At 41.1% G+C, this 16,745-nt stretch overlaps 1 protein-coding gene across 1 annotated transcript in view; it reads right to left on the minus strand.

Moving 5' to 3' along the window:
• The window catches only part of LOC307269991 (gamma-aminobutyric acid receptor subunit beta-3-like), a gene marked incomplete at both ends in the record, with an annotated part of 58,766 nt that overhangs the window by 6,179 nt on the left and 35,842 nt on the right, over positions 1-16,745 (minus strand). The window contains 4 exons of the mRNA XM_080053113.1: positions 4,052-4,204; positions 9,768-9,905; positions 10,905-10,987; positions 14,836-15,056. Of these exons, the coding sequence (XP_079909239.1) occupies positions 4,052-4,204; positions 9,768-9,905; positions 10,905-10,987; positions 14,836-15,056 (595 nt within the window). The remainder of the gene's footprint in view (positions 1-4,051; positions 4,205-9,767; positions 9,906-10,904; positions 10,988-14,835; positions 15,057-16,745) is intronic.

The raw sequence follows: 16,745 nt of genomic DNA on the forward strand, positions 1-16,745 counted from the left end.
TGCAATACAAATGCGGTGGAAACAGCAATGAATGTTAACCCGGGAGAATAGAGGCACATTGGGGCGGTAAATCAAAGCAGCGATAATTGAACCCCTTCCATTCATCACTTTGCAGACGGCACGAGATGTCAGCTAATCTAGTTAGCATGCAGAACATTTCAGCTACTTGGCATTTATTAGGGTGTCTGCAGTGGAGGGGAAAACACCCATATGAACTCAAACTTCTACCATGCTGCGTCTACCATTACACTAAAAGGTGCTCGCGTAAAGATTACAGCTAATGGCACACACTTTGGCTGCTGCTCGTACAATATTGTTATTAGCAAGTGGAGCTGCACAACTATGGGAAAAAGGAATGCGACTAGATTAGATTGTGCAATCAGGGGTCGTTTGTAACTCAGCAATCCGTCAGAATTGCTCAGGAAAATGAGATTCTCCTTTGAAACAATTCAATTGTCTTCCGACCGCTGCTGCCTGCCTCCTTGAATTGATTTCTCCCCGATCATTACACCACTGCTTTTACTGGCAGGTTTTGCATACACAAACACACACACACACACACACACACACACACACACACACACAGACACACAGACACACACACACACACACACACACACACACACACACACACACACACACACACACACACACACACACACACACACACAAAGCTTGTAATGATCCACCGGGAGAAATGAATGGACCCCCGGTTGCCTCTCATGTGAGAAAGCACACACCGGATATTGCAACTTCACGCGTACATATCCCACACTCATCTCACACACACACACACACACACACACACACACACACACACACACACACACACACACACACACACACACACACACACACACACACACACACACACACACACACACACACACACACACACACACACACACACACACACACACACACACACACACACACACACACACACATAAGCAGACGCACACTCATACGGGAATGACCGGATATTGCAGTGCATGCCTTGATTGAAGGGGAAAAAACAACAACCAGAGCAGGCAGTGTGGATCTAAAAAGAAAGTGTGTGCACATGTACACGTGCAGATTCCAGTCTCTAACCAGCTATATACTGTGGATAACCATTAATGGATTGACGCACTTTTTCCCAAAAGCCATTATGGTGTGTCAAGGTCATTACTGTGCCATTATCTATCAATGCAAAGATGATCTAAAGATCACAGCACCAATCGATTCCGTTGGCGAGCTTATATAGTGTTTGGAGGTCCAAGGGGAAGGGATTTCTGCTTCAATATTAGTTTGAGACCACTGTTGAATAATGTAACATGTCCAAAAAACATACTGTACATGGTACCTTCATTAGGTGGCTTACAGGTGCAGTGTGTAATATCTGAACATGTTGTGGCATGTATTGGTCAAAGTTCTAGAATGCAACACTCCCTGCTTTTTTTTTCTAATTCGTCTTCCAACATTTGCATTTCTCCAGGACACCCACTTTAAAAATGCATATGGCCATTAAGTTTGTCCATTCTGTGCTACTGTAGAATTATGGCAGTGCATAATGGCGGCCTCCATGTCGGCAAGCACCGGTCCAGAGCCGGCCCGAGGCATAAGCTAACTAAGCGGTTGCTTAGGGCCCCCAACCGCCAGGGGGGCCCCCTCCAAAAAAAAAAATATATATATATAGGGGAGAACGGGGGAATCTGAGGCATCGGGTAATGTGAGCCACCCCCTGTATCTAGGCAACGGAAAACATTTGTGGTCATGTGAGATATATGTTTTCAAGCCCCTCTCATTTCCCCATGGCCCTGAAAGAGAGGACCTCATGGTGCTGTGGTAAGCATGTTTTTTTCACCAAAATAGGTATTTTGCATGTAAAAGTAAATTTTCTTGCTGTCAACTTAATCAACTGTTGTGCCAAAGCAAATGTATTCACGTAGAAAAACTTTTTTTTTTGCCACATTTTCGCTTGTTGGAAGTTTTATTTTGAAAGGGACACACCAGGAAATGGTGAAACTACAGCGAAAGCTGCCGGTATGAAGTCAATATGACTCTCAGCAGAGTATTTCTCTATCAGTTAAAGCAGAGAGACCCGAGAGAGATGCGCGGCTCTCAGAAAAAAATAGGCGAGCCTCCTGAGGTAAAGGGGAGCGTCGCTGCAGACGTGCCTCCGACGCGCATCAGCAGTGCGTCTGAGGTTGGATGTGTGCCCGCTCTAGGTTGATTACACGGTCAGTGACAAAAAGTCAGACGCAGACGCGAGGTAGACGCGCAGTAGAGGTAGGATGTGTGCAGAGGCCGTAAGGGTCCTGTGTTCTGACCCCCAGACTGTGTTCTAATCTAACTGGTTCTATCTTTCATTTGAATCTTATTAAAACCTTTTGAATTATAATATGTTGTATTTGATTTTGTTCAGAGTTACTTTGTGTTTAGAACATTTTCTTTGCTTAATTGACCCCATCATTATTTTACTAGTCTGACATTAGTTCTGGAATGTGTGGCTAGCTTTCAGGATTCTTACTGTTACAATATGTGTTGTTATGGTAGTTTCAGAGTGGAAAAAGTAAGTGGATCAGTTTACCCCACAGCTGGGGTAAAGTGAGCCACATGACAACTTTTTTTTAAAACAATCATATTTTCACTGCCCTTTGTCTTGAAAAAATTCTGCTAATGCCCATTTCTAGGAAACATCCTGAATTAATGGGAAATGTGTAAATTTGAGTGATAAATCATTTTAGCTCGCTTAGAGGGGAGCAAATGTAAAAAGTGGCTCAGATTACCCCGTTCTCCATATATTTTTTATTTATTTTTATTTTAGTTTGTGTGTTTGACATTAACATCATATTATGCAAATGTAAGTTATCATACAAAAAAAAAGGAATAAAGTGTTTTGGTCTAGATAATTAATAGCCTAAAAATGTAATCAGTTCATCTGGGAGGTAATCCGAAAGTTCCTCGAAGAACCATTAACAACCTTCACATTATGTACATTAATTTGCCTGAACAAATTCCTCCTTACATCTAGAACTAAAGCCTGGATCAACAAAGACAAAAGATTGCCGCTGTCCTCCTGTGAGGAATCACAATGAATACAAACCGCGGCGTTCTGCTGCTTCAATCTTTGCTTCGTTTACTACCCTCTGGAGCCCCCGAATGAGTGGGCCTATGCACCCCACAAGGACTCTTCAATGAGAGGCCACATTATGCTCATTACAGACGGGATGTTATTATAGCTCCTGGGTGCCTCTCAGTGTCCACAACAACTTCAGTACCTAGGCACAAGGTATCACCGTGGTTTGGGGCCAGGTCAAGGTTGTGCATCTACACTTTTGCCCTACGGAAAGGCAAAAAAGACAAAAATAACCCTGCATTGCAAATCACACAATCTTTACGTACTTCATCCAACCATAAAAAAATTACCCCATAAAAATCTTGGCCAGATTTAGTAGGCATCTGGGTTTTTTTAAGCATACTAAATCTGACCACAAGAATTGGGAAATCCTAAATCTTTTTTCTAACATACTAAATAGCAGAATGTGTGGTTATTGTAACGCTCCCTAAGTGTACATGTTTGCTGTAGCATGTCAGCGATAAAATTCTTTAAAGCTATATTGCGTAGCTTTTAAACAAAAATTAACTTATGTTACCTTCATTGACACAAAGGTGATTGAGGGTATCCACAACTCCTCAAAACTCTCTCTGTACTTCTCAGCGTGGCAGCGTTTACAAACTGTTGTCCCCCCTGCCCCCTACACTCGATACTGACACAGGAGCTCAGAAAAATCCCAAGAAGCACCCCCAAAAATGGTTCAGTTGTTGATTCAACTGCCAAAAAAAAACCCAGACTTACAGCAGAAGGCATAAAATCAACGAGCGATCAACCAAAGGCTTACCTCATGTAGATGCGCGGACAGTGTTGTTGTAATAACTCAGAAATTCCTCATGGGGGCGACAGAAGTAACTCTCTGCAGCTTTTAAGGAAAATGTATTGGACTAGATGGCCATGAAAGACAGGGGGGGGACCTCATTTATTTCTTACCCAGAATTCCCAGTGTCTTACCTAGGGCCACTCTGGCAGCCGACGCATCGTAGTTGATCCAGAAAGAGACCCAGGAGAGAATAGTAATCAGGATGGATGGCATGTACGTCTGCAGGATGAAGTAGCCAATGTTCCTCTTCAGCTTGAAGCTCAGGGACAGTCGAGGGTAGGCACCTGCCAATGGAGATGGGGATTGAAATCGTGTTGGTTTACTTTACAAGTGACATTTTGAAGATGTAAGTGGTTGAGGTTCACAGTACATGAAATAACAAAGACATCAAAATCAATGAAATGACTTATTCCAACTTATTCTATTCATAGGAACACGCAGAGGGACGCCTTGTGTTTTTGTTTCAGTTTCCATGACAACCCCCCAGCAGCATGGGTTGGATGTATTGCCATGGTAACAACAAGTATCCCCTTCACTTACGCAAAAGGCACATCAACACACACACACACACACACACACACACACACACACACACACACACACACACGCACAAAACTAACCTTATTTGCTTACAACACGATATTCAGTGGCACATTTTGTATCATCAATTCGCCACGTGTCCACACATCCTCACCTACATAATTCATGTGATCATTTCTAAAGGGGATTTTTGCGCCAGCTTTACTGCCAGGAACAATAGCTTTTCATAACTGCCGTGTCTGATGCTTCACAGGTCAGGAATTTTAAAGTAATATTCCTCCTCGCCACCGTACATTTGACAGAGTATTTCTGCAATTGCGTTCACCCCCCCCAACACAACCCTGGAATACTGTATAATATAAACAGTGCTGTGTGCTACCAACCGACTGGCACAAAAGGCAGTGAATGGTGCCTCATCAATCTCTCGCCGTATGTCTCCGTCTTTATGGATCCAGATCTATGGCTCGTTGCGCCCAGCTATTCTTAGCCCTTTTTTTTCCATTTTCGTTTCATATCACTGGGAGAAGTGTGTGTGTGTGTGTGGGGGGTGGGGATGGGGGGCATTTACACTGTAATTTCCCATCCGCGGGTTTATAGCCAAAGCTCCTTGTGGTTGAGCGTGGGTCTAATCAACAGCACAGTGCCTGGTGTGTTCAGAGTTGGATGGGAGAAGTGACTGACAAAAACACCTCATTAAGATTCGGTGCCTTCTCTGCATGGGAGATGAGGCGCAATAAGAAAAAAAACCCAATGTGTTATTTTGAAGTGTCGAGCTGTTTATCAAGTGGTATTATCTTATATAGCGCGAGAGTGACTCTGACATTTAAAGTGACTTTTAAAGGGCAGTCAGCAAACCATCCACACTCAATTTGTGAGTGAAAGAAATGCGGCCCCATGGGAGGTAGTTCTAAGTAAGTTACCTATTTGCGTCATTCAGTTGCGCAGCCCACATGCACTTAAAACGCCAAGAATAGTCTTGTGGTGGTGAAACATTTGTCACTCATTACATCTAACATTGCATTGCCATAGATTTGCAAATCATTCTATTTGATGGACGCGTATAAAACCCCAAAGAAATCTTTCATATATCACAACCCGTTGCGTTATCATCACTCTTATTAGAGACATATATATTAGAGACTCTAGTCTAATATATATAGTAATAATACTATAATATAGTCTAAATGCCTGAGCCCCCATCTTTTTTTTTTTTTTTTTTTTTAAGATATTTTTTGGGCATTTTTATGCTTTATTTGACAGTGCAGAGAGACAGAGGTGAAATGGGGCAGAGAGGGGAGTGACATGCAGAGAACGACCGCGGACGGGAATCGAACCCAGGTCTCCTGCTGGGCCAGGCCTGGGGGGGGGGGGGGATGCCCTACCAACTGAGCTAAGGGCGCCCCTGAGCCCCCATCTTTAAATGTCTTAACATTTGAAACGATATGAGTAACTTTGAAATATTTCTGAAACAGTCTAATATTTCCTCTGATGATCATAAATTACGTGTAACAGCAAACGAGACCATCAGTGCAAATAATGCTATTTTTATATAGTTTTTCTTAATGCATTTGTCCGTACGCTCACCTAGGAACTACAGCTTGCATAGTAAAAACACTACGGCGTTTGTCCATGGGGGGGGCGCTAGAATTTGCACAAACCGAAAGGTCCTCGGAGCTACTTTGAACAAAGAAAAAGCAGTTAACCCTCACATTTGAAAAGCTAAAACATTCAAATGCTGATTTACTAAAACAAAAACAAAATCATAAAAAAATGTAATTAGTTTTTTATGGACCGATAACTTGATCAACAGCAAATTAATTAACAGTTTTTCGGAACTAAACGGTTAGCTGTATTGTTGGATTCATGCAGGAAAGCCTACAGTATATGAATACACAAGATGATGCTCCTATTTGTGGATGGTGGTAACCAGCGTGGTAGCATTGGAACATGTCGACACACGCTAAACTTCGACTTCCTTTACACTACTGGGAATATGAGAACAGACTGTCATGGGGCTGAAAATAACCCATTCACTTCCTATGATGCGTCCTTAATGGCAGCTCTCCCCAGCAGTCTAAATTGGAAACCGGGTGTCTTCACAGTATCAGATGGGGAAGTGGTTTTTGGAGCGTAGGCTGAGGTTGGCTTTCATGTGTGTGTGTGTGTGTGTGTAGAACTGTACTGGCTGTAACTGCTACACCAAACAACACATGCCGCGAGTGGGAGGGACGCCATGTGTGAGGGGTAAGTAGGAGCCGGGCAGAAGGCATGATTTGTCAAAGTTGATTGGACGATGCCTTTTTCAAAACCATCGAGTCAAAAAAAACATGTATCCTTGATTTAGGTAGTTGTATTTATAATCTAGTCCCATTCATTGTCAAGTCTTGGTAAAACCATTCTTTTTCACAATGTTGCTGTATCACCGACCTCCAAATAAAAGTGAATTCCTTTACAAAGCAAAGTAGTAGTAGCCATCTCTGTATGCACAACGGACAACAGCTCTAAGGCATACTAATTCATTTCAGCTCTATGTTAATTTTTTTTTTAAATAACGTTCAAGGCTATCTTTGAAGCATTTTTTTTTTTCTTAAACCCACAAACATGGAATATCCAAGGGGTAATTCTGTTAAATTACAGCAAAAATAATTAAATATGGATGCTAGTTAATATTTAAAGCTGTTATCTGCAATTATCTTGATGTTAGGAGGATAGCGGCGAGGATGTAGTGAAGGTAATGATAACTATGACTTTTTTTTATTGAATGTGCAAACAAAATACAATACATCTAAATGCAGCATTGTTGTCTGGTCACATATGCATTGGCATTCAGACATGCATAATAACTGTATGTACACACACTAAACAAGCAGTGTTTGTATGTGTGCTTAGAGGAGAATAATTAATGTTGTGGGCCTCATTCCACATGAATATATGATGCCCTGAATCCTCGGCTGTTTTTTTTTTCCTTCTGTCAGAGTAATTGGCATCCAACCTCACCTCTTACAAGAGAGAGGGAACGATATCCTAAAGAAGGTCAGGAAGGAAAAGAAGAGAAGAAGATATTTAGAGGAGTGACAGAGGGAGAGAGAGATAGCGACATAGGGCAGAAAGGAGGTATAGAGAGAGAGAGAGAGAGAGAGAGAGAGAGAGAGAGAGAGAGAGAGAGAGAGAGAGAGAGAGAGAGAGAGAGAGAGAGAGAGAGGGGACGAGGGAATTAAAAATCTGGCCATTGGCACATGTAATGGAGGAAACCTGGTCGTAAGCCAGCTCTAGCAGGGGAGCCTTTTGATGTGCTTTATACACATCTTGCCAAGAGCCATGGAGCAGAACCACTGGACACCAAACTTTAATAGTGGCCGCCCACAGGGGACGCGCCCGCCTGCTCCTCACAAACAAGTGCACTCTCAGTTTGCAATCTCTCCTCCTCGTTTGAATGTGAATCACACATGAAAGCAAAGGCACACATGCAAGTGTTCACACAGCCAGGGTCAATAGTAAACGCAGTGCACCATATGTGCACCATTGAATTGACTGAATATCCTGAATAAAGTGTCCATTCATCTTTCCATCCATCTATCTATCTATCTATCTATCTATCTATCTATCTATCTATCTATCTATCTATCTATCTATCTATCTATCTATCTATCTATCTATCTATCTATCTATCTATCTGTCTATCTGTCTGTCTGTCTGTCTGTCTGTCTGTCTGTCTGTCTGTCTGTCTGTCTGTCTGTCTGTCTGTCTGTCTGTCTGTCTGTCTGTCTGTCTGTCTGTCTGTCTGTCTGTCTGTCTGTCTGTCTGTCTGTCTGTCTGTCTATATGTCTGTCTATGTTAAATTGGGGATAGATTAGATAGATGGATACAGTAGGTAGATAGATGGATGGATGGGTGGACGGACAGATGGACAGATGTATGGATAATGTTCTTCTTCCGACTGAAATGTCACACACAGCTTTTTATTTTCCCCGCGACGGCTGTGTGGAAGCTGCTGCCTCTCTCAGTGTGTCTCCACTGAGCAGATTATATGGCAGTTGGTCAGTGTGGAGCGAGCGAGAGCAGTCAATAAAGTTCTGGATCAAGGCCTAAGCGAACAAATAAAATTGCCATTCATTTAAGACCTTGACGTACAATCACTATAAACTCAAAGTTCACCGCATATATCAGAACGCCCATTGGCGAAGCAATGAAGGTCGCCAAATTACTCTTCTGACACTTCTAGACAATTAAGCATTAGTTACAACATACCATACTCCAAATGTTTTTCATTTTGCAATAACTTGACAAACTGCTTTTTACTGTAACATGACACTCCGGTCCCTCTAATGAATTGCCCCCAGAGATGAAAATGGCCCATTGTGAACCTAAAAATAAATCCGTGATTGATGTGTTTCGCAACACCAGTTAATGATTAAATATTCCGTGTGCATCTTCTTTCCCTTTTCTTTCTGATAGCATTTCTTATAACTGAGCTCCGTGATATATTTTTGATCCTTATATAGGAATGTTTTGCTTTGTTTTCAAGTGGTGTATATAGCTTCCATTCTTTTGAAAGCAGGTTTTCAAGGGGGCTTTAAGATCAATTTGATGCTATTACACTGAGTGATGGTATATTGACTGAATGGATTGATTTGGGAGGTCTTCAGCTTGTGCTCTGCTAATGTCAGCATGGTTAACCAAACCATTAACTCCAGTATCACCTCCTTAGGGTGACACTGGCCCCCACAGTTTCAACATGTTTTTGGTAAAGAACCATGATTCCAGCATCCTTGCATAGCATAGCATAGCATAGCATAGCATAGCATAGCATAGCATAGCATAGCATAGCATAGCATAGCCGCTGTTACTTGAGGGATGCTTCAAAGGCGAGCGCATTGCCTCACTTCAAACCAATTAGAAACACACAACTTTGGCTCTGCGGATTTTTGATCAACAGATCAAGAGTTTGGCACAGATAGTGCTGTATGTTTGCTACAGTCATTGATGAATCACCCTAGGTTCCAAATCGCACACTATTTATTTTCTCTATTATACATACTACATCTGCCCGTAAAAAAAAAATATAGTTAGCAGCATGCAGTAGGCATTCAATTGGGACATGCTTTTACTTGCTGATTTCAGCATCCTAAATATTTTTTCTACCATACTAAATAGCAGAAAGTATGGGGATAGGAACGCAGCCATAGCCAGCGTCTTGCAAATGGGCATTGGGTATGAACAATATCATCTAAAATGTAACATCCATGTAGAATGTATTCAGAAGACAATTTAAATACATATATATATATACTTTGATAGTGTATTTACCTGTGGAAAAGACTACGTTTCTAGACACCAGCTTGTAATCGACAATGGAGAACTGAGGCAACTCGATCCGCGTCACCCCCGTTACAGCAGTGTCGCCTCCTTTCCAGTAGAACTCGATGTCGTCCGTGGTGTAGCCATCTGTACGAGGGAGCACACGCACACACACACACACACACACACACGCACACACACACACACACACACACACACACACACACACACACACACACACACACACACACACACACACACACACACACACACACACACACACACACACACACACGCACACACGCACACACACGCACACACACACACACACACACACACACACACACACACACACACATGCACCAAGGTGTAACCATCTGTCTATAACCATCACTGGAGACCAAAGCTATGCCGTGACGAGCAATCCAACTGTGCTATCATTTGGGCAGAAGAAAAAAAGCAGGAAAAAAAAAACCTGTTTGAAGTTGTTTCCAAGAAGCAGACGTTGCTTTGAAAATCAAATGAAGTTAATAAGTTCACTCGAGTCCACAAAAAAAAAGAGTTCCCTGTGGCCTGCTGTAACAGGTGAAAAACAGTCCAGAAATAAACAGTCCTAAAAATGTAATAAATTAGCTTGAGGACCAGTACTGACATTTGCTGCAGCATGTTTGGTGATAGTAGAGCATAAGCATTAGCCAAACTTGCATATGGGTTTAAGCTTCTTTAGCTAATGTTACTCCATACCTGCTCCATGTGTAAACACAAATTAAGTGTTTGCTAATTATTCGATTTGCCCTCATTAGGCCTAACACATCTGTTAATTAAGATTCACTGATGCAGCGTTTTTTTTTTTAGTTCTTGATTGATTGTAATGAATTAAGAGCACTTTTGCTTTGTGCTGCTTTGACTTTGGCCATTCTTTATTTAGAATTTTGTGAACTAGCCCTTTAAGGCGAATGTAGTAGAGTTGGGCGCAATTGAGTCATTATTGTCAGGCCCCATCCTTCCTGGTGCCCCGAGACTTTATTTTAGAACTAATGATTTGGTTCTCGAAAAAGAAAAAGAAAATGACAGCCAGTTTCAAAATGGTTCCACAAAAAAAAAAACAGATAGTTGGTCCTTAAGGCATTAAGTGTCTCTACTCACAGCTCTCTATCTCCAGAGTGCAGTTCTGTTCGTCCAGGGGATACCTCCTGAGATCCATCATGCACGCGGCCGTTGTGGTTATCCTGAAATTGTAGACACAAATAGGCAACAGAGAATATTTCAAACTACTGAATGGCATATACAAAATTGTACTGAAAGGGAGATTGATAGAATGACAGTAAGGAAGACTGATTTGTTGTTCAAATAACAGTAGTTACTATAGATGTGAATCATACTGTGGGACAGTGGGAATATAATCTTATTCAGGCATTAAGGTGATAGCACTTGATTTTGTCTATTTTTCAAACTTTAAAAGGAAACTAGCACTGCGTTTCAACCATACTTACGCGATGTAGTATGGTAGAACTTGTGGTCAGTTTTAGTATGCTTAAAAATACCCGGAGGCCTACTACATCAGGCCGAGATTTTAAGTGTTGAAAACAGCTATTTGGCCGATTCTGATCCGCACCGAAAGTGATGTCACATCGACAGAGCTGCCGTATCGTATAAAAACAACTAAGGATATCAAAGCAAGAGGCAAGATCAAGGCGCAATGCTATGATGAAACAAATAAGTAAAAGTAATTCCAAATGGTATGCCTACTGCATGCTAACTAGATTCTTCTTATGGTCAGATGTAGTATGTAGAATATAAAAAAAGAGAGTATGCGATTTGGAACGTAGGGCAAATGTCCTTGTCTTTCACCAAGTTCCTCTGTTTGGCTTGGTGTTACTGTTGGGAGTATTGCTAGTACTGTCATCCTACAATAAGATTATGACAACAACTCTGAGGTCAAAATGCTGACTGTGTAACTATACACAATGACTCTATATATCACAGACTGACAAACAGTATGTCAAGTCACTCTTGTATTTAAAATCAGCTCAGGTCTCCCTTCAATCCCTTCCAATCCACCCAGTGATGGAGTGAGAATTTGTGCTAATAAAAAGTCATATGTAGGACAGTTTGGCAAGCGTTTTAGTGCCTGTTACATTTGAACTGGGTCATGAGAAGGTATCTCTTTCTTTATCAGACCTACAAGCTCCTCAAACCAGACAAAAATAAGCAGCGAAAGTGCAATGCAAATTCAAAAAAACGATTTAGGGCTAAATCTGTCTTGATTAAAAGCTGTCTGCTTGGCAGTTAGCCACTGGGATGTCTTCATTCAGCTAAGACTTGGATAAGGCTGTAGAAAAACCCATTAGGTGATCATATTAAACAGCTTAGACTAACAACGACAACAGAAACTTGGGTTGCGTTCCGAATCGCATACTTTCTACTATATAGTATGTAGAAAGAAGATTTAGGATGTCCCGATTCTTGTGGCCAGATTTAGGATGGTTAGAAGTACCCGGATGTCCTAATTCATGAGGCCAAGATTGTTAGTGTTGAAAACTGCATCCTATTTGGGCGATTCTGACCCACAATCCAGTGCGCACGTGAAGTGACGTCACATCGACGAAGCCTCCATATGAAAACAAACGGGGATGCGACGGATATAAAAGCAAGAGGCAAGATCAAGGCGCAATGTTATGATGAAATGAGAGAGTAAAGTATGTCCCAATAGTATGCCTACTGCATCCTAACTTTTATCGTCGGATGTAGTATGTAGAATAGAAAAAAGAAAGAGTATGCGATTCGGAACGCAACCATTGAGTCTGCAAGATATATACAGTATATCTTGTTATTATTTTTAACCTACCGCATTTTATAATTCCATTATAAGGTCCATGTTTTATACACTATAATACAATCTTAAAATAGTGTGCTTCTTAGTACCTTGATATGAATCTGTATTTCATATACAGATTCATATCGAGCGTCTTTCTTTGCTGAAGCATGGCACTCTGCCTGTCAGACATACATTTGTGTAAGTGCTCAATCACAAACAGCACGTCACACTAGTCTCCCTCTGATCTCTTGAAAGCATTCTATAAGTATCCCACATACGGCACATAACAACAAGGCCTAGTGTTATATGAACTCCACTTCACGCGTGGCAGATATGACTATGAAGTATGGACACTGACAGATTGCAAACACAAGCATACAAGTAGGCATGCAAACACACACACACACACACACACACACACACACACACACAAACACACACACACACTTTGCTCTTTGCATCCATATTCATGGATCACACTAACTCTCCAAAAACCCGCCTGTCGAAAAGATCAATGGGAATTCAAATCAAGGGTCTTTTTGCCGAAAATAAAAATCAAACAACGGTTGCAAACGTAACATTCTAACCTGTTCATCATAAAATACCCAGCATCCTTGAACATAACTTTTGAGCAAATACCAGCCAAGTTACTGTATAGGTGTGGGCAACTCTACTTTTCGTAATTGTGTTTGTAACACAGTTGACAGTGGGAAATATCTGAGAATATGTTTTACCCTGCCTTTCTTGCATGTTGAAGGGATTGTTTGATCATGTATAATAATTGCATGGATTAGACATTGCACATTACCATTCGAACAATAAGAATAAACTCACCTATACTACACTATAATGGAAAACACAACATATACTCAATTTACGAGGCATCTTAACCTTCCTGCTCATCCGTCTTTCTCTTTATGTAAACAAAGGTATTTTCAAATTCAGACTTAAATCTTTAGACTTTTGGACAGGTTTACTGATAGAATAAGTTTGTTATACCCTGCTGGGAACTGTCAGCTTTCAGCAAACATAGTGCAAACGGAAAGGAAATAGTGGAATTGTTGGGGACTGGCCCACAATGGAGCTCTTTGGCCCAAATGAATAGGATTTTTTGGTTTAGATTAGTTTTATTTGTGCAGATAAACTAGATTAAAATGGCAAAAAGATGCACATAGACCAGGGGTGTCCAGACTACGGGCCGCGGCCCGCTTTAAAAAATATGATGTAATATGGCCCTTTGAAAAAAAATAAAAAAATGTTTTTTATTTTTTTTGCATTTCTTAGTTAACCCACTAGTGCAGGGGTGTCAAAACTGATTGATTGGCCCGTGGCACATTTTAAAAATATGATGTAATATGGCCCTTTTAATTTTTTAATAATTTAAATGCACTCATTATATTACAGAGAAATATGTCCCATAAAAGAAAAAGAGCACCAAGCCCATCCCAGAGGACCCTGCATAATATTTTACTTTAAATTAATATTATTATGGAAAATCCATGTGTCTTTCTCCAATAGCTTCTAATTCATCTGACACAGTGTTTCAATTTTTTTTCATACACAATTCTTCAGCTTTAGCCTCTTAATTTCCCTCTCAAAGTGCACCAGATTCATGCATTTCACTTTAAAAACTTATAAAAAATCTTGCAGGGGGGCATACCCCCGGAACCCCCTTGGAGAGTCTGGATCTCGGCTGGCTACTATTTTCTCCCAGCTGAACATTGGACGCAAAAGCAGAAAACACTGGGTGTATCAATGGCATTTAACAAGAGGAGGGGTGTATCTGTTTAATGTGCAAGTAAAGTGTTGCCGTGAAGAAGGATTACAATTTACGAAGACACTATGAAACTAAACATCAGAGCAGCTACATGTCCTGATAAATGTGGTATTTTTGCAAAGTGGCCCAGCCCTTCATAGATTTTTTTATATGTGGCCTTCAGTGAAAAAAGTTTCGACACCCCTGACCTAGACATACATAAATGCACCTGTGGGGCAAAAGAAACCCCCAGGGGCTTAAAAAAGATGCCCACCTAACATTAAAATACAATATGGTAAGGTAAAGAAATAAAGTAAGAGAAAGATCATTCTTCAAATACACGTTTTGTAGCAAACAGAGCATGACCAGAGCATGACCAAAATATACATGAAATAAGTGATTTTAACAGCTAACACCTTGACATTTTGTTTGGGTAAAAAAAAAACTCATAAACCTATTCCGAAAAAAAAAATGAATTTCTGCAGTTTTGAAGAAGAACCCACCTGAGTCCGTATAGAACGGTTCCGTCCGGGTGAAGGCGGATCATGCGGTTTTTGACGGTGACTCCGTGAACGAATGACTTCTTGTCATTGAGGAAGTAGGTGTCGGGCACCCAGAGCTGATCGGCCACCCTGTTATCCAGGGTCAGGTTGAGGGGGATTCCTAAGTAGGCTAGACGCTTGTCCCTCCAATACTGCTGGAAATACATGGTCAACGTATAGTCCTGTGGAAAGAAAACAGAATAATTTTTTTTATTTATATGCAACCTATAGTTAGTGAACGGTGCATTGTGTAATATCTGAATATTGAGCGGCATCTAGTGGTGCTCTAGAAAGCAATGCTCCCTGGGTAACCCCACCGCTTTCGAATAACACCAGAAGCTACGGTGGCCTTCAAGGACGTGAAGCTAGTTACTAAAGATGGCATCATCCACCACTGCCTCAAGTTTTTTTTCACAATAACCCATGATAGTAATGTGAACACTGTACGACAAGTGTGTGTGGGAAGGCCGAGTCATGTAGCTGCATCCCTAGTAGGAAAAATCATAGAAACAGGTTCATCTAATTTATCAACAGTGGTGTGTATTCTTCTCAGTATAATTCTCTGTGATTCACAAAGTGCTCGGATTGAACTGTAATGGCACCAGAAGCCTTTTAAAAAATATGCTTCCTTTTCAATAGGCTGACTGTATGAGATTAACAATGAAAGTGGTTGTTTTTCTCTTTTAGGGATGCTTTACGCCTGTTATTTTCTATCCACGGGGGACCTGATTGAAAATAGCCACTGAGTTTAGTTACACTTTTATTGTGCTGTCCTCTGAGCTCATACCTCATTTGTTAGTCTAACTCCTATAGGTATTTCCCCATTCCCCAAATGCAATACAATTCAAAAAGATGCCATCTCAAAGGCCCTATTGCAGTATGTAAGAGGTTTGGAGTTGCCTTTTTGAATGAGAAGATAAAACATTCTCTATCTTAAAAACAAAACACTGAACTCGTAAGCATCAAAACACACTTTTGCTCCATTAAAGGCTTCACACAGGTTTCTCGGGCGTACAGCGTGACACGGTTGGCTATAATACTAGCAAACCTTCTATAGATTTTTGCAGTGTAACTTTCCTAGCTGATTGAATAATGTGACTATATGTCGCATTTTCACTTGTGCTACTGTTACCTGATGTATTAGCATGTAGCTGTGGTTCTGGGTTGTGAGTAATGATTATTTCCATAAATGATGAATCTAGCAGTGATTTTAAGCCACACCACAAGCAAGCGTGGCGCGGGGGGAGGGGGGGGGCAGTCTGTCAGTCCTGGAAAACTAATGACATTCCCATTGGCCACTTTGTGTTTAGTCCTAATTAGACTGTGAGAATGTTAGCCTACTGATGTTTGCATTCAACTGCTGTGGCTTTAAGTATGTCCTAACAGAGCCTTTGGCATATAATAAGTGTTGTTTGGAGAAGAAATCACGCTCACTTATTTTGCTCTGAAAACTGTCCGAAAACTCCCAAGATACTGTGTGACTAACTAAAGCACAAATAAATATTGGCGAGAATTCCGCGCTTAAAAGTCCAGGCCAAGCGGATACTGTCTGTCCACCCTATAACGAAACAATCCAAACATTTTAGGATGGTTGAGTTTGTATTTGTTTTGCCTTAAATTAAGTAGTACTTGACCAGAACAAAAGAGCAGGGGAGATAGAGGACCGAGCCCATTCCACTTTATATAATCCACTTACCCAAGTGTCACTTCTATATTTTCTGTTTTTATCTCAGTCTGTCTGCACCTCTCTCTCTCTCTCTCTCTCTCTCTCTCTCTCTCTCTCTCTCTCTCTCTCTCTCTCTCTCTCTCTCTCTCTCTCGCCATGATATCCCCTCCCCTCTGCCCGCTGTGTGGTGTTGAAATGAAACCAG

This window comes from Ammodytes marinus, assembly GCF_949987685.1.
Source record: "Ammodytes marinus genome assembly, chromosome: 24".
Classification (NCBI taxonomy): domain Eukaryota; kingdom Metazoa; phylum Chordata; class Actinopteri; order Uranoscopiformes; family Ammodytidae; genus Ammodytes; species Ammodytes marinus.